General features: G+C 36.4%; 2 protein-coding genes and 1 long non-coding RNA gene across 3 annotated transcripts; 1 reads left to right on the top strand and 2 right to left on the bottom strand.

The window, feature by feature from the left end:
- Positions 1–310: 310 nt before the first annotated feature.
- Positions 311–9,482, bottom strand: LOC122650150 (mitogen-activated protein kinase 20-like). Its single transcript, XM_043843466.1, has 11 exons — positions 9,465–9,482; positions 6,663–6,704; positions 4,966–5,374; positions 4,674–4,801; positions 4,444–4,503; positions 3,392–3,541; positions 3,096–3,251; positions 2,641–2,852; positions 2,442–2,543; positions 2,078–2,244; positions 311–872 (listed from the first exon to the last, which is right to left on the bottom strand). The coding sequence occupies exons 2-11, from the start codon at positions 6,684–6,686 to the stop codon at positions 412–414; spliced, it is 1,869 nt and encodes a 622-aa protein (XP_043699401.1). The 5' UTR covers positions 6,687–6,704; positions 9,465–9,482; the 3' UTR covers positions 311–411.
- On the top strand, positions 2,987–24,995 carry LOC122650153. The gene is made up of 3 exons (XR_006331389.1): positions 2,987–2,996; positions 12,717–12,724; positions 24,864–24,995. It is a non-coding gene; the product is annotated as an uncharacterized LOC122650153 (long non-coding RNA).
- Positions 22,064–24,990, bottom strand: LOC122650152 (60S ribosomal protein L32-1). Its single transcript, XM_043843467.1, has 3 exons — positions 24,890–24,990; positions 22,528–22,709; positions 22,064–22,390 (listed from the first exon to the last, which is right to left on the bottom strand). The coding sequence occupies exons 1-3, from the start codon at positions 24,977–24,979 to the stop codon at positions 22,261–22,263; spliced, it is 402 nt and encodes a 133-aa protein (XP_043699402.1). The 5' UTR covers positions 24,980–24,990; the 3' UTR covers positions 22,064–22,260.

Below are 24,995 nucleotides of genomic sequence, written 5' to 3'. Positions count from 1 at the left end.
GGGTTGTGTCATTTAGTTTCACGAGTTCATCATCATCCATATCTCTGTCTGATCAAATATCTACAAGAACTCATAGGGGATGGCACAAGTACATGGTGGTGACAACAAAAGAAGTGGAGAGTCCCAGTGATACAATTTCTCTCCTTTCTTTCCTTTTCTCCTCTATTCTTTTATCCCCCTCTTTCAAATAATGGAATGTATATATTTCCACTACATTATATAATTAGTAACTCCCAACACAGACTACTGTTTTGTTACCCACTCCCTAATAGACAACTATGAAACAAAGACACCAGCCTCTCTCTTTCTCTCTCTCTCTCTCTCTCTCTCCTTCCAACCCTTCTCCATACATTACATCTGTCCAATTCTTCCCTGAAAGTGCCCATAAAACCACCCCATGGCCTTCCTTTTCTAGTACATCCTTGTCATGCCATACTGAACAGTTCCCACATTTCTGTGCGCAACTGCTGCTGCGGCGGCAGCAGCGGCAGCACCAATCCCACCAAATTGAGATTTAGCTTGCAGCAGGCTCGTATCAACGGCAATTCGATCATCTACTTGGTCTGCCTTCATCACTCCTGCCCGCGTTAGATAAAATGGAGAGGAGTTCATGTCTATGGCAATTTCTGGAGCTAATTTAGCCAGCATGCCACATTGTGGGGGTGGTTGTGGTTTGGTTTGTGTCAAGTCCCTCTCACCCTCTGCTCCTGATCTTTCATGCTTCATGCTAGGCCTGCGGTAACAGTATGGTGGAGGGATGCCCTGAGGAGGAAGAACAGCATTCCTTGTCAACAATTTGGGATCGTAGCAACTTTTTATGTCGCTCCCATTCTCATAAGACATGACTGGTCCAACAACTTTCCCAGGTTTGGCTGTATAACAAAAACAAATGGCCATTCTTTCATTAAAATCATTAATTCAAACAATGGACCAACTAATTATTTTTGGACCAAGTTAGACAAATTGAAGTAAATAAAGACTAACAAAACTAAACATCGGCTAATTAATAAATGGGGAAGAGTTTTCTGTCCGGGAGCATAGCCCCTGTGTTATCATGAGGACCAATGGGAACGCACACAGGAGCACCAACAGGGGTGGGATTTCTGCCTCTCACGGGGGATGGGGCGGTCGTTTTCTCCCCCATCACGTGTCTGGGCACAGAAGCCATGCTCCCCGACGTAGTCCTTTTTCCCTTTAAATCTAACAAAGGCTAAAACACCACATTTATGATATTAAACTAATCTACGGAGAATCAAAAGCAAGGGAAGAGGCGGACAGCAATGAATAATCAAGTATTGCAAGAACTATTTTACACAGTTCATTCCTGAAACTGGAAGAAAGGAAAACATATGTATTAGACAATCCGATTATATATAGCTCTTTATTAATTTCGACTAGCATTATTTTCAGTCTTATTGACATTAGTTACTCATCAAACTCCCAACTCTAATTTCCTATTTCATTCTCTAAATCTACTAATCAAACTCTTTGACTCTAATTTCCTATTCCATTCTCTAAATCGTGTCTCAACTTCTAAGTCTAGCCCTCACCAATCCCCATAACTTAAGGATAAGGCTTAACACCAACCCAATCCAACAGCAGCTCTTCTACCGGTCCTAAACTACTGAAGAAATCCAATCAGTATTAATTACCCCCTTCCTGCCCCCAATACTACAAAAATTTCCTAGGCTTCAATCAATTTCTCAATTCTAATTTGAGTTTCACAAATTTTAGAAAATTCCACTACCATATTCATCTGTCATATCTATTTGTCATATTAATTCAATAATACTCATTAGGATCAAATTTATCTATTTCCAAATTCGATTGAGCATCTTCAGTTTAATCTCACATTTGTACCCTACTCTTTCCTTGGCACTCAATCAGGTGCTTTTACATAATATCTTAAACACTGTATGATCAATATAATATTGTTACTTCGTTAGATAAGTTTAAGATGTACCTTGGAAACTTAGAGAACTCTCAGACCAATTCAACATCCAAATGTCTTTGCATGTGCACAAATATAATTTTTTCTATTCAAAAAAAAGGATCAGGAAGAGTATGAGTGTTGTACCCATTGGAATACGATGTGATGCCTGCAAAGTCCTTGGAATATGACTGATTCCATTTGTGTCCCTTGAGTTCTTACGACATGCTTCCTCCGAGTTTTGCCGATCTCTGAATGTACCCAAATTTTGTTGTTCCTTGGGGGGTATTGTATTTGAGTGGACAATTGTTGATCTGAAAGAGAAAAAAAAGTGAGGAAAATGATAATATAACTATTATACAATTAAATAGAGAATCAATGCACAATTATATATTATAGTGTAGTAAACATGCGGTTGGTTATGGTTTTTTCTCTTTCTTTTTCATGCAGCTGATATAAAAATAAATATCTAGATTACTTATTAATATAGCACCAGAGTAATGGAATGTACCTTGGGAGAGAAACATGCTTCCTCTCTAGTGGAATCACTGGCCCACTTTTACCACCATTTTCCTCAAGATGTGCAAACTGCTTTCTGAATTGATCAACAGCACTGCACATTAAAGAGGCACAGAAAACCATCAGTTGACAACACAAATAATGTTTAAAACCAGAATGCACCCATCAAAAGATCTACAGCTAATAACAACCTAGGATAGAGAAAACTTGTCCTTTCCGTTCCATTCATGTAGTCTTTCAGCAGTTGTGGATGGTATTCTAATATTTCCCGGAAAATTAGTTCCCTAATGTCCTCCTTTGTCACCCTCCGACGCTCAAACTCAAACTCTAGCTTTGTTATTGGCTGACAAGAAGGCTCCCTCTCCACTTTTGATAGGCCTTTGAAGTAAGGATCAGCAAGTGCCTGTTAAAAAACCATTACCACTAAAATGATGAATATTGGAACAAAAAATCCTATGGGGTGCAGTAAAACAGCTCTAGTTAAAAGTAAAAAAGAAAATGGCAAAGAAATAATGAATGGTGCATCTAGAATGAAACATTGAAAGGTGTGCCACTAACACAAATTATTTGTCAGCTTAAGGGTTTAGGCCAATACTAAATATAGAGGCATAAACATCAAAGTCATTCTTTCTACTATGACACAAACCTCTTCAGCAGTTGGCCGATCCTTTGGATCAAATGCTAACAGTCTTTCTAATAGTTTTAAAGCCTGAGGATCTGCATTTGGGAACTTCTGAGAAAGTGGCATTGGCTGCTTCTTCCTCATGGTGGTCAAGTATCTCCTCGCTTTTTCATTACGGATCTGGAGACCAATCATACAAGAACACCAGTGTTAAGTCTAGAAAGAGAAAAAATGATTATAATTGCTATGCTTCAGAAATAAGATCTACATCATTCAATAATGAATGCTGCTATAATAGTAGCAAGAGTAATGTACCATACCCGTGAGACTGTTTCTAAGGAGGGTGTCCCAAGCAGATCAGTCATCAAATCCAACTGATGAACCACATTTTTACCAGGAAACAGAGGTTTTCCTGTTAATACCTCAGCAAAGATGCAGCCTATGCTCCAAATATCAATTGCAGGAGTATACTGAAACCAACAACCATTACTAGTCAAAATACAATCTAAGAAAACAATAATTCTACACCACAGTATTAAACACTTGACACAATTACCTGAACAGAAAGCTATTTCAACTTGCAGGAGAGAGTAATATCCCTTCCTGAACAAGCAATTTTTTAATTAATGGATTACTACTTACTTAAAAACACACAGAACACATTCCTTACAAAATTTAAAACAGATTTCAAGCTAAGACTTGTATGAACAGCACTAACAGGTAGACTGTAGATACTGTCACTGTAAAAAATAAAATATTTCACTTAGTCTTTCAAAACAGGTGCTCAGAATATGATCAATGCTTCCAATGGACCACTTATCACCAAATTTATGTCCACTTCCTTATATTTGTCAAACCCTTTACGAAAAGCATTACTTGGAGAATTTATAACACCTACAAAACTCCCTTTACAGGATGATATACTCATGAAGTCGCATGCAATTCATTGGACCAAGAACATAAAAAGGTGTCCATAATAGAAGCTGCAGCAAGGTTATTCCAGGCCAGGAATATCTTGTTCAAAATATGAGTGTAAAATTAGAATACAACATGATCAAAAACATGCTCACCAGCATATACAAACAATTGGATAGAGCAATTGATTGATTCTAAAATCAATAAAGTTCTGAACTAACAGTTCTTTCGAAAAAATGCACATAGGTCTAAACACAAAACCTAACAGGTAAAATGGCATGTGAATCCAGATCAAGAGCTAATATCAAATAATGTACATTTGTGCAATCACTGAAACAACAAAGGAAGAACAAAAAGCAGTTCCCCCCATCAAAACACAGGCAATACACTAGTCATGGAGTAACTTGGTCTAAAGATGAACAGTCTGGTATATTGTTTGAAGCATGCAAGATCATACCTTAGAGAAAAAAGAGCCACACAGCTCTGGTGCTCTATACCATCTTGTTGCCACATAGTCCTGAAAAATGTAGTGTTTCAGAAAATGTGGTAATAATAGTTTATCATTTTATTGCAATTACATCTGTATGCACTGTAGTCATGCTTGTCTCAGAAAAACCATTCATAAAAGCACTAAATGAAAGTATTTATATGAAATAAACCAGCGTTCCTACAACTTATTTTTATTACCGTCCAAAATATAGTTGTAGGAGTATCATTGAAGGCAACTCTTGCCAACCCGAAGTCACAAATTTTGAGTTTGCAATTTGCATTAGCCAATATATTCTTTGGTTTCAAATCTCGATGGTAAACATTTGCTGTGGAAAACAACTTACAGTCAGCATATAGCTCCACAAATATTCAAAACCCAATTAAATGATAAAGATGGTGATCATGAATCACAATTGTCATATAACAATGATGATCACAATTCATCACCAAAATTTTAGAAGTGAAAGGAAATAGGGCGGCTTCTAGTTACCTGTGTGAATATACTTCAATGCTCGCAACAACTGATAGAGAAAAAACTGATAATGCTCTCTTGTCAAATCATCATTAGCTTTGATGACTTGGTGAAGATCTGACTCCATGAGCTCAAAAACAACATAAATATCTTTGAAGTCCCTCCTTGAGGGTGGCAACATAATATGCTTTATTTCAACAATGTCCGGATGTCGAAGAAGCCTAAGCAGCTTGATCTCACGCAGGATTCGTGCAGCATCTGATATGTGCTCAAAAATATCATGTATTTTCTTTATTGCCACTTTCTCTCCAGTATGGATGTCAATGGCGGAGCAGACGAGGCCATAACTTCCTTTCCCAACGACTTCCTGTATTTTATATCTATTGGCATCACCATAATCTGTGAAGAATTCCATCTCTGTTGGATTCTGCAGAAGAAAGAAACCAATTCAGATCACCTTGTAACAATACATTTTTATGATATAATCACTATAAGTTTCTCATAAAAGCAACATGGAACGGCAAGCAAACAAGCAATATGTTCATTAAAACGGCACTGGTATATGATCATACAAATGAATTACTCCTATTGAAACAGTTTTAAAAGGGAAAAAAAAAAAAAACAAAAGGATTCCAGACACCCATGAAGAGACAAGCAAAAATTGAATAAATGAATCATAACAGAGATGGAATAGTGGATCATATTCCTTAGGTGGAATTTTAGGCATTTGGCATTCACTAATAGAAGGTATGGGATGTCCGAACAACCAGCGGAGACTTATTGCTACCATCTCAGATCATGATGATGAATAACTTCCCCCTTTTGTACTAATTAAGCAGAATGATTTATACTCCCAATTTCAGTAAGATATGAAGACAGCCGACTGGGTTAAACAGTGGAGATTTATACTCCAAAATTTTTTACATATCCATATACCATGATATTTAGCACATAGGAACCATTTTTTTAACAACTACTTGAAAGAAATAGAAGAGAAAGGAGATTTCAGATCGGAAAAAGGTAAACACGGATCGTGTCAAAATTTATTCAAGACAGAGAAAACCTCAAGTAGAGACAGAAGCAAATGGATAAACAAGATTACCACTTTAGGGAATGGTATCGGATTCTACAGTAGAAATAGCCACACGAAGCGTGACAGTGGAGCCCAAAACATATGATAGATGCTCAGAAAGAGTAGATGCTTTCTTTCTCGAAATTAGCATAGAAGCTCCCAGAAAAAGAAAGCAAATTTTGGAAAAGAAAATCATTTGGGAGGGAGGCGGGAGGAAGCGATTCGAAGAAGCCAATAGTGATCTTAACCGCTCACCGGAACCCAGAAACCAAAAAAAAAATCTAACAAAGGAAAGAAAATTTCAAGCAGAACTGTAGAAGACTAGCTGAAGCGAGGTGGGAAATTGACAAGAAGGATAAACATGTAATTAGAGGTTGTGATAACGGAACCTGGAGATTTCAACAATTAACAGCAGACGAGCATTCCGAACCATTGATCGCTAATGTAAATTTCAAATAGATCTCATCCACACCTCGTGTGATCCAAAGACCCATTTTTTAACCGGAAAAAAAAATATCTGAGAATTCAAAATTTTCAGAAGAAGAAAAAAAAAATTGTCCAAACTAAACTGATCCCACACCACCCTCGCTCCCACTAAGATCATAAAAGAGAGAAAAAAGAGAAAACAGCCATGAAATACAACCTTCTTTCTCTGCTCTTGCTGCATCTTTTCACAATCTCAAAAACCCAAGCCGTCCAAAAAAACCAAAGAAATCTCGTTTCAGCACCCTTTTCTGTTAAGAAACAATCAAACAGGTACTCACAAAAACCAGGTACCAGTCGATGCAGAAATCATCCACATTTCCCCCACCTACCCTTTCTCCTGATCACAAGCCCAGAATCTCGCGTTACTCTCTTGGAAATCTTGATGTAACATAGAAAACAAAATAAATCCCTCATGCACTCCTCCCACCGAGGATTCCTTCCAAACCCTATAGATAACAAAGATCATAGAGTGTTCAGCCAACACCTCATGAAGTTCTGCATCGCAAGACCGTTTCTTCCAGAACTCAACTGAAGCATAGAAAAGAAGACAAAGAATTATTATATATTCAGATATAAATAACAAGGAACTCGTCTTTTCAGCTCCGTTCTTCACGCAGGTTTCATGCCAAGAGAAGTTTCAGTTGAGATCTGACGAAACCTTGATGCTTTCACTTGAACAAATAGCAGAATTATTAGAGCTTAGGGCTCAAGAAAACCCTAGCTTTCAGAAGATCCGAAAGAAGAACAGAGCGAAAGAAGAAAAGGCTGAAGAGGTTCTGCCCTGAATCTAGGGTAATTTGTACTTGTCTTGGTAATGGTTTACTACCCCGATCCGTATATACCGAGTTAGGTTGGATACGATAGAGTGGCTGAATTCGGTAAATACGTACAACTTTTAGTGCCATTTTCGGTAAGATAAGAAATTTGGGCAGGTGGAGTGGAATCAAATTCGCCCCAAAATTATAAGATTCTTTGCTTCTTTACCAATTGGTAAAGTAAAGACACCCTGACTCAGTACTTGTCTAGTAATCTTAAATTACCAAAAATGTCCCTCACCTTTCCTACTTTAAACCGGAACGTACTATCCCTGGTTTTGGATAATTATGGTAAAGAGATATATTATCCATTTACCCGGGACACGTGTCGTCTCTTAAGTGGACTTTCCCTGATAAGATCGGATAAGTACATATTTTAGGTGTGAAGGGATTTTACGCGTTAATGTATTTGATTTAATTTAATGACCCTACATTAACACCGTCATGAATCTTCTCTTATCCGGTCCAGCTAAGAACCGCGAGCTTGATTTGGTTTGGTTTGGTTTGGTTCAATTCACTTTCTTAGTCATGTTTTCCTTTTAAGATTGGTATAGTTCCATAAGGGTTGGGGAGAGATCTTAGAATCATGAGTTTAATGTTTATTAACTCCTAATTAGTACTGTACTTAATTTATTAATATTGGTCTTGTGTCATTATTCATTGTAAGTCGTAACATTTGCATCATCAGTTTTTTTATATATATAATATAATTGGTTTTGTTAGTGGGAGATTGAAATATTAACAAACTCATTATTAGAAACTTCCAAATGCAGCACTAGATAATAAGTGTGACGTTTCCTTCATGAAGCTCAAAAATACTGGAATAATGCTAATTAGATTCCACTACTTCACTAATGAACAACCACTCACACAATAGAAGGATTAGTGTGTTCACCTTTGGATATCCACCATATCTTGTTTCTCTTCTTCCTTTTTCACCCTAACAAGTCTCTAAAAGCTCCCACAGATTAAAGAAAGAGAGTTTAGTTTAAAAACTCTATTATAGTCTAAACAAGAATTTCCCCATTTCAGCTAATGACAATGCAATGTTGCCAAACAATATAATACCCTCTTGTGCATTCCTCTATTGGACCAACATGGGATTTAGATTTAAGTCAATAGGGATGGATATTCCATTTTCATTGTGGTAATTGGTTTGTCACTGTCATTGAAGCTACACCCCAACTAGAAGGAGTTGGGAATTAACATCAACCAAGGAAGTAATGCATATGGGAAAAAGAACTCTGTGCGGGAGTGTGGCCTACGCCAGTACTCCCATAAGTCTATCTTTCTCTTTCCCATATAAAAAGACATCTTTGTTCCCTTGCTTTGAGGAGGAGAGAGACACATGAGAGAAACCACTTCCATATATATATGGCAAGAGATCGCTATTTAGTCGTGTAACGCTTGCATCAGAGCGGGGTCCAATAAGAGCGTGTGCAAGAGCATTTGACATAATGGGATTTTTTAGTTCACCAGGGACCGAGTGATAATTTTACCCAATCATGTGTCTAAATGCAGGAACTACACGTAGCATTTTTTTAACATAGGGGCCAATGTAAGAACGGGTAGGGGCTTCTGCTTGGATCAGATTTTTTATTTCTTGAGGGGTGAGATGGTAATTTTGAATGCTTATGTGTCTAGCACAAGAGCCAAACGACAAGACGCATATATATATAAATATCAGAGATGGTTAGGTATGAGTAATTCAATGCATGAGAAAGGGATCACTGGTTATGGGTTATATATTAAATAAAGAGGGATTAAGCTTCCACTGTCAAGGAATTTGGTTAGCCCAAAAAGTGATAAATCTCACCCAACCTAATTTATTAGGGATAGATTTTGTTAGGCATATAAGTGATAGAGATTAATCCTCAGCCACTTTCTCAAAGCCATTTAGGTAATGCATAATCATACCCACCCAGAACCAAAGTACTGTTTTAACATATATTTCCCTGTAAATCGAAATAGCTTCAAAGAAGGAAGATATGGCTGGTGAGATATTAGCCACACACCTCTTAGGTGGGGTATAGTTGTGTTGTTGTGCATGCACCTACCTATTTGGCTCGGCTTGAACTAGACCATATAGTCAAACCGGTTGAATCATTTTAATTTGAACATTGGAGGGGAACTTTGAGCTTTGATCCAACCATATAAAAAAGGGAGAATGTTCTCTATGCCATAACGCAGGCTGTACCTAGGCACATGGGCCTATCACTTAGGAGGGACAGGATGGTCATTGCACCCACCCCCATGTGCTTGGGCGCAGCATGCACTGTGGCAGAGAAAACAACGCCCCTATAAAAAAACACACACCTTCACATGTATAGGACTGGCTTTTACGGTTGCAGCGGTTCGACCAATGGAGTTCGGTTTGAGCCAGTTTGTTCCTTTGCCTTTTTTAGTGGGTTTATCTTTCACCACATGTTCTGCAAGGAGAGAGAGAAAAGGAAAACCAATATTTTGGAATTGTATGGACCTATGGGATTGTTTCACTTTTGGAAATGAGTTATTGTTATCAAATAGAAGGTAGGCAACAAAAATATTGTTGAGATGTTAATGTCTATGGAGAGAGACTTGCCTTGAAGTGGAACCTCCCATGATAAAGCAAGACAAAGGTTGAATAAAGGAAAGAAAAAATCACCAATTTAAATTTATCAATCCATTCATAAGTGTTATCACGCAACATATATATATTTATGATGGTAGAAGTTGTAGAAGCTTCCTAGCTTTCTCATAAAACTTGTCCTTACCAAGTCAAGTAAATAACATTTTCATTAAAGCTCAATCTTGTGGTAGTAGTTTCAATTTCTTTACCTACTAGCATATATAAGTCATAAACTTACATAGATTATGACTTTTCAACACATTTGAGCCACCTCTACCAAATCTAAGCAACCTAAGAAACTTCTATAAGATTTGACTCATTGGCTACCACCATATCCTTCTTTTTTCTTTCACTTGAGATAAGATTGTTAATAGATTGTGAACCATAAAGGTTTAGTGGGTTTTTTTTTTTGGAGGGGGTGGGGGGGTGTTGCGGGGGAATAGATTTATATGTGTTATGAGATTGATATCTCTCATCCACTAAAATGACATGTATCGCGATCACTTAGCCCTTTTAAATCCGCTCAATGGTAAATTATCTCTGAATTGAGCTAGACAAGCTCCTAATTAATAAACTTCCATCCAAGATAATTGTAGCTCGAACTGTCTCGACCATCTTTTTCTCTCTCAATTGTGTTGAGGTTTTGACCTATTTTTAATCATGTTTTATGCCCCTTAACCCAACCAAAAAAAAAGGGACATGTTGTTCCCGATGAGAATGACCATACGCATTTAAATTTGAAGAATTAGGAAAAGTTTGCATTGGGATGAAGACTTCCAAAATTCTTAACCCAATAAATAGAGAGAAATAAAATGTAAGACAATTCTTTAGTTATAAATATGTTAATTTTTTATATTAAAGTTTTTGAATCTACAACTACCTATCGAAAGATTTAGACATGTAGACGTAGAGACTTTGCATCATATAGTAGTTAGCTTGATTGGTACTTATATGTCTCAAGATTTTATTTTTTTTTTAACTCATTTTATTCAATGTCTCAACATGTGCATACATAATATATCACTCTTATATTTTTCCGAAGAAAGGAAACCTAATTAAACAAGATGAAATATTTAAAAGAAAAAAATAATTTGCTTATTTATTTATTCATTATATGAATTAAGAAAGAACCAAGAAATTTTTTAATGGAAAGTTTAATATTTCATTTTGCCCTTAAGACGAGCTTTAATATTTTATTGCGCCCTAATTAATATTTCATACAAGACGTTGTTGACAACGCTAGATTAGAAGAGGAGGGTGATGAGAACCAGAAAGAAGAAGAAGATGAGGTGAAGAAGATGAAGAGGACAATAATGTCATTCTACCCTATCAAGGGTATATTGGTCATACAATGACTTAAAACCTCTTACCGTTTGCACTAACAAGAACAACCTACGGTAGGAATGCATTTTTTTATTTTTTTTTAAAAGTAAGGGGCATGAATAATTATCCAAAACTGACTCGTGATTTTATAATTACATGATACCTCAGGGGAGATACAGGTAAACCCTTAAATCAATGTGTCTTAGTATGACCCACATATCTAAAGTGATATATAACTAAGTTCAATCAATGCCCCCTATGACCTACAATGCAAATAAAAGGATATGATTGAATCTAAGAAGTAGATTTTTATGAAGATTTTTGTCTCAATAATGCTTATTAAGTTTAATCAAGTTCTATTTTTTTGTTTCAATTGCAAACCACATGAAATAATGAGGTCATGCACGAACACAATATGTAAACCAGCCACACATGGTTCTAAGTATTGGTATTGGATTGCCTAATTAAAGCGATTCGTACTGATTTTGCATCTTGTCGATCGGTGACACGGTACAAGGGATAAAATGGTCAAAACCATATTTTTAAAGGAGAATAAAGGGCCAATTTATCTAATATGGCTGATCCTTACCGATATTGATCTGTTACCGAATCGGTTTTGAGTTGACCAATACTCATTCTGATACCGTGCACTAAAACCATGCAACCACAAGGAAGACTGCATCAAACTTCCTTTAAATTATAAAAACAAATCGGTGCCCTTAAATTATAAAAACGAGTGAGCTGTCTTTGTCAATCTAACTCTACACCAAAACAAAGAAAAGAAAACAAGATCGATGGTGTGCCAACGTAAAGCTTTTTAGTTTCACCAAAGAGAAGACGTCAAGGACGTTGGGTCTTGTCCTTAATTTGCAATCTTTGTATATATTAGTCACCGGGTGGTGAGAATGACTAATTCTCCCACTCAACTTTGAATTGATTGGTTGGACCGGTTCAGTTGGCAATTCCAAACCATATATTCTCTAAGTTTGATGATGCACCTCATTTGTGCATTGGTTTTTTATTCTTTCAAGTACAATAGTCACCGTCCGTTACACTTTAAAGATGCATTCGAAAAGATGAAAATCCACTTAAAAGCCACGATGGGAAGATGGGGGAAGATACACGCAGCAACGAGGGAGACCACATTGCCCAATTAAGCCTTCACGAATGAATCACGTTGAAGATGTAACCAAGGCGTGGGTGCATGGGTGGTGTGAGGGTTCGGGACAGCTTAGTAGTGATCGAAGACTTAGAAGTTGACCGTTACGTATCGATTTCGGTTCGGTTGCCAATTGTTCATTTTGGGCCGAGCAATTGTTGTCGGCAGATCATTATTATAAATTTTTATGTAGAAAGAAAGAAGAGTGCAATAATTGTCTACTTTAATTAACATAGAATTAATTAATTATTACCTATTAATAAAATAATATGATACTATTTTTTTTTAATATAATTAATACTTAAGATCTGATAGTTCTTTACCTTTTGTTAATTATGAGAAGGGAAAGGATTTCCAACACCGACAATGTGGGGGAGGAATCTTTCATAGGACTGCACCAATCATGCCGCGAGAAATATGTGGTTTCGTTTAGTGAAACACTTATATGGTCAAGGAGAAGAGAGAGTGTCATCAATATGAGACTTATATGATCAGGATGTGGGAAGGTATGAAAAATCATCCCACAATGTCGGCATGGGATTTTTTTTCTTTATCAAAAATATTAGTTTGACTAATAATAATTTTAGAAAGTTACTTATTTTTAATCCAAAATAACATTTTGGAGTTGTTTTCAATATGTTTACAAAGATATCTTTTATAGAAAAAAATATTTTTGAATTGTAACTATTTAATATGGATCATATAAAACAAAAGATAATGATATTATTATATGGTATATAATTTTTTATACTGTCACTTTTATCTCATACAAAATAAAGAAGATTGCATCTTATAGTACGAAAATTAACAAATTCAATATAATTATGGTTTCAATGTAACCAACCATGGTTAGACAGAACAAAACCTTTTTTATTTTTCCTTTTGAAAGGGGGGTGTGTTAAAAAATATCTTTGAGGAATATGAGTTTGTGAAAATAGTTGCATGATATATATATTGTTGGAAGGGGCCCACTAAGAGCCATACAAAGGACCCATAGATGAATCAAGGACCCACAGAGGGACTAGAATGGGAATCCAAGAGACTAACAATTTTCTTGAAAAACAGGAATTATATGTATAATTCCCTGACTTATAAGCTATCAGGGTACTTGATCTACTGACCAAATCCCTGAAAAATTCTACCAAAGGAGAAGTGCCAACCACCAGGACAAGCCCTGAATTGATAATAGCAAGATATTGGCATAAAAATAGAGGGGAGAAATAGATTACAAAGAAATATACAAAGTACTCGCATCATTACTTGAATAAGTCATCTTAAAACCCAAAGAATATTGTTTGTTTGTAACCATTAATTAGAAGAAGCATATTGTAATGAGATCGTCATTTTATTTCATGCATGATTTAGGAATACAATTTATTCTGGAGAAAACCCTAGTTCTTCCGTGGCATCGTTTTGTAACATTGAACACCAGAGGATCATCAAACAACTAATCTCGACTTGTATAACATATGAAAGTCATGTTTGAATAAAGGGAAAATCTTATTGTAACAAAAATATTGGTGAATTATAAGAAGTTGTAATATTATTTTTTTAAGACAAAACACATTTTTTGAATGAGGGTAAATCTTGTCATGAACAGTTATATTGCATTAAATAACTTTCAATATTTAAAAAAAAAAATTATCTCTACATTAAATATCTATTGAGAATAAAACAAGGGGCAACTAAAAGAGTGTTACAACTTTTTAGTTCACCAATTTGGTGACAACAAATTATACTCTTGAATAAAAAAATAATTACTTACTTGATTAGTCCTTTTTCTTTGAAAGCAATGTGGCAATGTTTCTTCTCTAAATCTTTCTTAGTTTTGAATTTTCTATTATTACCTTTTGATAATATCTAATAAAAGAAATAAAAATAGGAATGCTTTATTTTTTTATTCCCTATTTCCTTTGTTGTTTATGTGGGGCTATCCCATGTGGAATTTTATGGTTGGATTGTCAACTCATTCCCTTGATGACATCTAAAGGGATGAATACATTTCCTCCTTGAGTTCTAAGATGAGAGAATAGAGATCTTCAATGAAAAAACCCCAAGGGCTCATTACATTAGATAGATGTGATATCCCTCCCTTTTTGGAAAAGACTCCCTTATCCTCATCTGTCCAGCCCTGTGATTGATATATATCGCTAATTTACCAAATATTGGCGCCATGCCCTACCTTCTCCCTCTTTTTTTTTCCTACTTCTATTTTGGGAGAGTTATTGCCCCTAAAAATTTTGCTTTAAACACTCCATTAATACACTCTTTACCCAATATTTTAATACAAACTTCAAAAAAAAAAAAAAAAAACTGAGTAATTAATGCCCTTACCAGTTTTTTTTTTTTTTTTTTTTTTTTTGTTTTTCAATTGCCTGCTTCCCACTTGACATTTGTAGAAAAATAAGTTGGGATTATAAAGCCTATCCATAATTATGTCTTACACTTAGAAAAGTTGACAAGATAAAGAAGGTGGTCCAAGCTTTAATTGGATAATTATTTCCATGTTTATATTATATTTGATCTAAGTTCCTAGTGATCCATCCATCCATTTTGGAAGGACAAGTCCTCTCCCAATGTATACATTAATATATCTTAGCAAGTCCATGTCATGGCACATTCGTTTATCAAATCATTGATTCAAGTCCATGATTGGTATCTTGTGCCATCATCATACTCTCGTTTCTTTTCTTATGAAATCGAAAATATTCTTTTATATAAGTAATCTGATGGTACCGATGAGTTATGGAGAAGTTATTCCTTTTCACCACTCACGTGTAGAGAAACTCGGCCATTGATTGGTCAACTCAGTCATTTATTCATCTAACCCAATTCAAATCCTTAAACGGACCAATTCTTGGACCGGTTTGATTAAAATAATTAACTGCAAAATAATAGGAAACTCAAAATCGATTTAAGTATTTATATAATCAATCAATGGTGGGGTTACAAATTGAGTTGCACGGAGCACGCGCCAAAACCCACGGATCACGTCGTCATCAGAGAATGGGACCCATTAATTTCCCACGGTGTGAGTGAAAGTGATTCGAAGCTACAGACGACCTTTCCCATCCCACACAGTCACCGACAAATTCCGCAGCTTTTTTCATTCTTTGATCTGAAATACTTCTTATCGGTCAGATTGGAATCACTCTTAGTCATTTCACTTATTCTCTTTTTCTTCGCACTTTTAAAAGCAAAAGTAATGTAATTAATGAGAGAGATCAAAGAAAAGGGTGCTGATCCAGTGAAGCTATTTTATTTCGGGAAAATGGTCGCGTGGTTCCTGCGTCAAAACACGGGAGAGTGCGAAAGTACTGCCATACCCTCTTCATGAAATTAAAGATCGTATTTATGTTGATGCCCCTGTGTGTATTCTCACTGGCCGCCATGCTGGCACAGACCCTACACAATCAGACAGTGATCTCATGTTTTAGGTATCATTTTTGTTTGGAATAGGCAATATCGGTATCGAAATTACTACCATGACCAGTATCAATCTGTATTGCAATATAAGATGGTTTTGCCCGAAAATAATTAAGGACATTTTTGAGGTTTTGTATCATGTTACTGATCTAATATCGGTCAGATATCGATATCATTATCGGTTGATAGTGACCAAACCGATACCTCAAGGCTCAAACCATGTCATAAAGAAGAGCTCTTTGAGCTCCAATATGAGCACATGGTTTGGAATATCGATATTGGATTGGTTGATTCATATTGGTGTCATCTAAGGGTTTATTTTATTTTATTTTGGTAATGAGTATCATCTAAGGTTGATATCATGGTTTTAGGTATTGTTTTTGGTTTGGTATTGACAATATCATATCGAAACTAATACCATAACTAGTATCATTGTATCGAAAGACATTGATACCATACCCTTTGTACTAAGGGTATTTATGAGATATTCTAGCCATTTTAGTGATCGATATTGGATCAGTATCAGTACCAGTGTGAGCTGATACCCATACATATTGGTGGGATACAATTGATACCAAACTGATACATTTTTAAGGATTTTATGCATTTAAACAATTTTTCATGCATTCATATTATGTAATAATTCCATTTCATGCATTAAGGTTTGCAATTAGGGCATTATGATACATTTGTAAATATGTTGTATTCTAACCCTGAGTTTAGTATGCAACATGGTTATCAACAGCAATAGGAAAGTCTAGTTTTTTATTTCGAGAATATTCATTATCTAGTATAATTAATATCGAATAAATGAAAAGACCATTTTTTACTCGGCAAACTGGGGTGTCTACTGTGTGTTAACTCCTTTTCAAGACTATAATTTATCAAGTTCCCAATCTCAGGGTCTGGCCAATTTATTCTTAAAATCATTTGGAGTCAAATTTCATTTGTGGGTCCTAAATCATAATCTAGGTGACAATTCAACGATTTTAGGAGCCTTTTTTCTTTCGAAAAGAACGGCAACTTTTAAAATCTCTTATCTCAAAAGGAGCTACAATAGATATTTTTTTTTTATTTTACCAAGTTTTTTATCTTGACAGTTAGAAGCTCATTTCTTTTGAATGAAATGCTAGCTTTTTACTTTCACAATGACAACTCAATATCATATCATCAAACCCCACGAATCAAGACCCGGCTGGTACCATTGTCGTCTGATTTTGTCCACGGTGCTCATATATAGTATAACTAATCAATACTTTATTTTTTATAGTTAAATCCATATATATGAAATATAAGTCATATAAAATAAAATGAGACTACATAAAATTTATGACATAATTGCAAACTTCTATAATAAATGATTCTTGGTCATGTTAAGCTCTTGACATCCTTTTCATTTGAGATCGACCAATAAAAAAGAAAAAGAGTACGATACATTATTAGTTAGTTATATTGATGGTAAACCCAAATTATTCTCACGATTGGAAAAAGTATATTGTTTTTCACTTAGCAAATATATTTTCTTTGTAAAATAAGACTCAAATTTCACTAAAAAGGGAATGAAATAAAAATCTTTTCAAAACAAGAAAACATGCACCATTTTCTTCTTAATTTCAACGGACAAAAATATCTATAGGTTAGTTGATGCATAAATCATGTGGCTTTCAAAATTAATGCATGAACTAAATGATTTTAAAATATATACTCATGCTTTTCTCTAATGCATTAACTCGTATAATTGAAATTTACAACGAATAAGATCTTGAATGGAAACCGATGTAATTGTCATTGTCATTTGTATATTTCATGTTGAATCTCAATCACAATTATAAGTATCGGTATCAGTGGTCGTATTAGTCACTTTTGATATCAATCCAATACAGATCGGGCCAAATTAGTTCATGTCAGGACATAAATTTTAAAAAAAGAGTCACTTATTAGCCAATACTTCTGATCCTTATCAATATCGAATACTAGCAATACAAATACATATTGGTTGATACGCCGATACGATTTCTACCAAAAAAAAAAAGATATGCCGATATGATATCGATACTTAGAACCATGGTCCCAATCCCCAATAATGGAAGGAAGCCTCGGCGTTGAGACGCTCTTTTATATATCTTATATTTATTTTTAATTTTAATGTCAATTTTTTACACTTTTGTATTCATGATAGATTTTTCAATTGGGTTAGGATTGAGATTTCCAGGCTCAAGGTTGGGTTAGGTAAAACTATGTACAAGATAAAGGTCATGGATTAAGTAGTAATAATTTATATTTACTCTACATTATTTATGGGAAAAAGTTCTCTTATATGAGAGTGTAGCCTATGCCAGCACTCCCATGAGTCTATCTCTCTCCTCCCCATGTGAAAAGACACCTCAGTCCCCTTGTTTTAAGGAGGAGAGAGATAGACACATGGGAGTATTGGCGTAGGCCACACTCCCGTACAGAAAACTGCTTCCCATTATTAATTTAGGGAAAGTTTTGTTGCAACCAAAGTTTGTTGGTTAAAAGAGATTGTAACTTTATTTTTTATGCTCTTTTAGTATAACACATTTTTTTTTAAACTAGTATAAATCCTATCATTTCACATAAAAGTTGTATTAAATAATTTTCAATTTTTTGAAAATTCTCTTTTACCCTTGTAATAAATGATTTTTTGGAATAAAATAAGGGGTGACCAAATAGAAGGTGACAACATCTTCTTCACGAATTTGGTGACAAGAAGCTGTTCCATTAATTTAATATAGGGATAATGTTCTCTGTGCCGCAGCGCAAGGCTGCGCCCACCCCCATGTGCCTGGGTGCAGCTTGCGCTGCGGCACAGAGAATAGCGCCCCTTTAATATATTTGGGTTAAAACTTTATTTTTTATATTAGGAAAAAAAAAAAATGGGGCTAACCACGACAGGACGGGCCTGAATTGAGCCCCAAGAACCTTCTCGGCGAGTGGGTTTTCCAGTGCCGTCATCAGATACCTTGTTTGTGGAAAAAGAGATTCCAATCGAACGGTAGACTGAAGGAAGAAGAACCTTACTGTTCTTAATTAAAGGTTCACCTTGCTTGGTGTCGTAGTTCCAAGAAAGAGCCAAGCGGAGATAAGCCGCCAAACTGATCAGGGGAACGGCAAGTTTGACTCTTCAGCGCTTTGATGGTTAGGATTCACAGCAGAAGCAAGATCTTTGACTTTTCCCATCTTTTGCCCCACTGAAATCCGTCTTGCCATTTATACCCCTCATAAAGCCAATACCTCATTTTAGTATTTAACCTTTTCATACATACGGTCTACAGAGATACATATAACACCAAACGGATCCTACGCTGCTTGCGTGAAAAGTATATTCCTTCCTTTGTACACCAAAGTGAAATGCTTCCGTAGTAAAGGGGCCACGTGAGCCACGTGAGCCACCTCTTGTTTTTTTTAAGATGGGGACCAGAAGCGTCGGTTGCAATAACAAAACCTAACCCCCACGAGGTAGCACAGTTGGCAACTGTCCACGAGATCCATTGAATTAGAATCTATATTTAATTTTTGATAATTCCAAGATCTGAGGGAATGGCAACGTGTTGACTTATGACTTCTGAGCCCCACACTGATGTTTCTAGCTGTCGGTTAGATTCTGGATGGATCCATAATTCCAGAATTCCTTTGGACGGTGTGATCTGTTCTTTCCTGATGATTTTTCCCCCCTCCAATCGGTGGCAGTGACAGGTCATCGATATGGGGGTCCATCATGTCTATAGCAAAAGTGGGTTCCAGCCCATGGGCCTGAATTTTCCATCAATATTAGGGCAGGCCCATCTGAGAAGAGATTAGGTAGCTAGTAGTACGTACCACTTTTCTTGTACGTTAGTAGTAATAAAAAGGTTTGTCAATTGTCAGAACGAATCCATTCATTCATTACTACTGAATACTGATGATGATGATGATGATGATGATGATGATGATGAATCAGTCCACGAATGTACACTTGTCTACAAAACAAGAAGCCACGTGGAAGACTGATCAGTAGGGGAAAAAGGATTTGGAACTCGGGAACAGACCTCCATTCATCTCTAGATCGACACGCTTTTGCTGTCAAGCTGTCTCTCCTGTTTGTAGTTGACCAGAGTTTCCTATCTCGTACGTGATCAGTTGCTCTCTGTGACTGCAAAGCAGAAAACAAGTATGGGCTGTCTGTGTGATGTCAAGTGTCAAAAACTTTAATGGCTGAAGGTTGGTGTGGCACTCTAAATTATAAATGTGCTACACCGATGTATAGTAAGAAGTTTTCCTTCACCACCAGGGTTTTAAAACGTGGAATCGGAGACCGGAATCGGCGAGTGACAAGTTATCGGCCGGAATCAGTTCTCAAGAACCCTAGAATCTCGTCTTCATGTATACAAAATAGAGAATTTCTAGGGTTTTAGGATGTGAATTGAAGCCGATCACAGCCGATTTCAATCCAATTACTGATTCTTAAAACCTTGGTTACCATACGGTGAAGATCACTGCCCCATCAATGGTCATACAAATTTGCCCCCCTCCATTTATTAACGATCGAACATACCCCTTTGAATACGGATCCAATTTGCTTGGTCAATACATATATACCTCATTGACCGTTGCTGAAGGACAATTGGTCCTTTATTCAATATTAGGGAAGTAGTTCTCTATCTAAGAATGCGACCTACATTAGGGCTCCTTGTGTCTCTTCCCCCACAAACAACCCTTAATGTGATATAGTATCATGTTTTCGGGAAATAAACGTTGTCCAATTGTGTGCAGCATGTGCCCAAACATAACAGTGCGTGAAATTCTGCCTGTTCTCATGAAATGAAAAATCTCATCCATGTGGATGCATTGATCCCATGCTAGTGCAGGGGACATGCGACTAGACAACAAATCTCATGTGCATTTCCTTTTCTAATAAAATTGAAACCCAGTTTTTAAACACGGCCATATTTGTATAAGGTCGTGTCTTCAACCGTTGGATATGAGAGAGAGTTCTATATCCCATCCAATGGTTGAAGAAGGCACAACCTTGTACATCCATGCAGATAACCTTTTGCTTCAAAATAAAAACTACATGGTCTACTCATCTATCAAGGATCATTCCATCTAATCAAATATAGACCAAGCTAAGGCTCAAGCTAAATTAAGGGATTGTATCGGTTCTTGGATTGGACTAAAATTTTATGAATAAGATAATTCCCAAGGTTCTAAATATTGGAATGGATTTAACTTGGAAACGGCCGCTTCTTCAAAATAAAAAACTACTTGGTCTCATACAAGCTGGCATTTAAAGGGGTGGGACTCCACTAAATATGTAACACTACAACAGTATTTACAAGTTGTGACTTATTAATATCACCCATCCCTAACACCTAATCAATAGTGGACTGTGATCTTAATTTCATATTGAATATGCTTAAAGTGCATAGCATTTCATCCCACTTGGTGGCTAGGGGCTTCTTCTTCATCAAGTATGCTTGCTATTTATATTTAGTGAAATAGTGGGCACGCAATCTCAGAAGTTTTCCTTTTGAATCGACATCCACTGAAACTCATTTCTCGTGTATGATGCCAATATAAAAGATAGACCATTCAAATCCCTCTCCCTTCAATTTATATTAAGCTATTATTCCTGTCTCATAGGACGCATGGTCCTTTGGTAGGGTTACTAAAATGGAAGCCACGGCCAGGGAAATTCTCCAAGGGCGGGCTTCCAGGGACAAGGAAGTTTTGGGGTATATGATCCCTTAGAAGTTACGACAGATTTTCAGCATGTGATCAGTTTCTTCTACAACAAGGCGTCGGCTAAATGGACATTGGGGGCTATTTCAAATTCTGTTTAATGTGGATAAATTGTCAAGGAAGTATTGTTAGTGTGGCAAGTATGTAGTTCGATGAGCATTTGACTAGGAAAGCTATAACTCGTAAAATTTGGGCAATAGATGCAGAGGCTGAGATAGGTATGTCATCAGTTTCAGCACTCCCTGAATCTCTCTCCCCTACCCTAATTGGGGTATAGATATCATTTCATATGATGAGAGATCTAGACCTAAGGGTATTTCAACCCATTTTTTTCTAATAAATATCTCCAAGTAAACATTCATTATCTCTTGATGGTTCTCATACCAAGCATTGGAACTCAATAGTATTGGCAAACATTACTGATCACACAATGAACAAAATAATTGAAAGAGTTCAAAATCGGAGCCATTCATGGATGAATACCAACCAAAGTAAACACCAAATTAGTCTTCCACAGCCCAGTGGACTAAAATCACACTAGCTTGCAATAGCTACAGAAAAGATTCCAGAAACCATTGTCAAAAAAAAACATCGAAAGAAAACTACGCAAACAGCAGCTTCCTACTAACTTTAGCATCATCAGATATACCACTTGCATCGCAGGGAAAATATTGCCTCTAGCTCATTCATCTTCCTGGCTGCGCAACCTGGCAAGTTTGTTTGTAACAACAACATCGAGCTGAGCAGCACGTTCTACAATTTCTTTTCTCTTCTTTGTAGACACATTGTGTGCAATCTCTGCACAGTAAGTCCTGCAATTCATATTTAACAGGAAGGAACCAGTCAGCAAGAAAGAGAATGTTTGAAAAAAAAACAATATAATCAATTTTACAGAAAAAAAAATTGTCAAAGGATCAGCAGATAAATTGTATATGCACTGTGCCATTACCTGTTGTGCATCATCAGTAGTTCAAGCTCCGTAACATTGTGCACCAAAAATTTCTTGAACCCATTAGGAAGATAATGGCGAGTCTTTTTGTCTGAGCCATAACCAATATTGGGCATCAACACACATCCTTTGAACTTTCTCCTGACACGAGAATCAATACCCTTGGGCCTACGCCAGCTAGGCTGTCATTCAATGAAACCAAAACTAGAAAATTCAGAAAAATACTTCAATTAAAGAAAGCCATGGAAAACATTCATAGAGAATAAGAATTCTATCAGATGCATGTATAGTGATCATAATACATTGAAGACTAATATCACTAAAACAATAAAACCAATCAATTCACTGATGCTGACAAGAATCCTTTCTTCCTTAGTTCAGTGAAATCAAAGAGTATCAACCCTCGTCACTAATTAATAACCTCAATGCAAGACAGTAAGTTTTATTTTTATTCCTTTGTTTACTGAGAACAAACAGTATCAACCCTCATCCCTTAAAAATAATGATTAATTTAAGGATGAAGACAGGATGTGATGTAGGCATCATAGCGAGCCAATAGCCGAGTGAAACAGAGCAATGGCTTTCTGAGATGCCAATTTAATATCAGATCCTCTAACAACAAGCTGAGACACCCAACTAAGGTCTGTATAATAAAAAACCCTCAGTTGTTCATGTCTCAGAGGATCTGGGGGGTTTCAGCACTTGCAGATACCGTAAACTAAATCCCAACCTAAGATTAGGCAGAGAGAGATTCACAAACTGGATTTGATAAAACTAAAAACTAATGCAACAGGAGACTTCTAACAATTAATTCCTATGTGGAGCGAAGTGACTCTTGGGTTAGGGTTAAGAATTCCTAATCGATGCTTCAAACTGCTCATCCGCTGTCGTCTACTCTTATTGATCTACGCTCATCCAGCACAGGTTCAACCTCTTTTCTTTCCTCCAAGATCCTTTGTTTGATCACCCCTTAAACATAAAGGGCCTATCAAAATCTCTCAATCAATCGATCTTTCTTCTTCCCAGCGCATATTAATAGCGCTGTTTCACTTCGATACCATAAGTTCTCTTTTTCTTCCTTTGTTTACTGAGAACACATAGTATCAAACCTCATCTCTTAAAAGTAATGATTAATTTAATGAAGACAGGATGCGATGTAGGCATCAAAGCAAGCCAATAGCTGAGTGAGACAGAGAAATGGCTTTCTGAGATGCCAATTTAATATCAGATCCTCTAGCAACAATCTGAGACACCCCACTAAGGTTTGTATGATGAAAAACCCTAAGCTGTTCACGTCTCAGAGGATCTGGAAGGTTTCAGCATTTGCAATTACTGTCAACTGAATCCCAACCATGGTCCAAAAAAAATAAAATTTTCAGGGTGGCAGAGATATAACACGTAGAAGCATGAATTCACATTTCCTATGCTCAGGCCTCCTAATCTCAGCATACCATCTTCACCTCAACCAATATATCAGAGGTGCCAGCCAGTAGGTGTCTAGATGGTAGTACTCATGCATCAATAGGATTTAATAGGAGTCATCCATATAAATGCAAACCAGAAGAACAAGTATTGGGATTGGGCAAACAAAAAGATACCTCAGTACTTTGTTTCTGGAACATGACCAGAGACAATTATAGATATATAAAACTGCAATGATATAAACTATATCAAAGGCAGATGATCAAAAGCAAGTTCCAGAAATCTGGGAAGTGATTGAGCAATAAACCATGCATGAAACTGCAAAGAATCAAGTGAATAAACAGCAGGTAAGGCGTATCTAATATCTCAAAACCAAGTTATTTAACGACTGCAGAATATCTTAACTAATATAATGGAGAACAGGACAAACTATGAAACAAAATATTGCACGCATCTATTTTTACTACAAGAAAATGCTGGTTGTGATAGTCTCAAAAGTCTCAAGTAAAACCAATCAGACTACACGGGACAAGTTTTGTCATGTCTTCTCTGTAATTATATGATAAAAGTTAGGTCAACTTTGGGTCTCAATGCCGCAACACCAATTATTCAGAGACTGTAAACACAAGTCGAGCAACAAAATTTTCAGAGAGTCCATACACTGATTGTCCCTAACCCATTTGCAATTTACATCAAACCAACTTACAAAAGCACCTTTAGTTTCAATCAATACCTATAGGAGCAGTCCATGCACTAAATGTCAGAAACAATTATCGAGCTCATACAGAAGCATAAGAAAATAATCTAATATCGCACTGCTCACTAACAGAAACTCCAGAAAACAAAACATTTTCGGCAGCTTATTATAGTTCTAACTCATTCATACCCAGTAACTAAATTGAAAGGCAGCGAAGAAGAAAGAGAATGAGAAACTCTGTACCTTGACAGAGATCTTGCGGTCGCTCTGCGGCCTCTTAAACTTCTTCACACGTTTCTTCACGATCTTCTTCGTCAACAGAGGGACAGCCATGACTACCCGTTCTGCA

This window comes from Telopea speciosissima, chromosome 2, assembly GCF_018873765.1.
Source record: "Telopea speciosissima isolate NSW1024214 ecotype Mountain lineage chromosome 2, Tspe_v1, whole genome shotgun sequence".
Classification (NCBI taxonomy): Eukaryota; Viridiplantae; Streptophyta; class Magnoliopsida; order Proteales; family Proteaceae; genus Telopea; species Telopea speciosissima.
The sequence above is the reverse complement of the archived record's forward strand: the minus strand, read 5'-3'. Positions and strand labels throughout refer to the sequence as shown.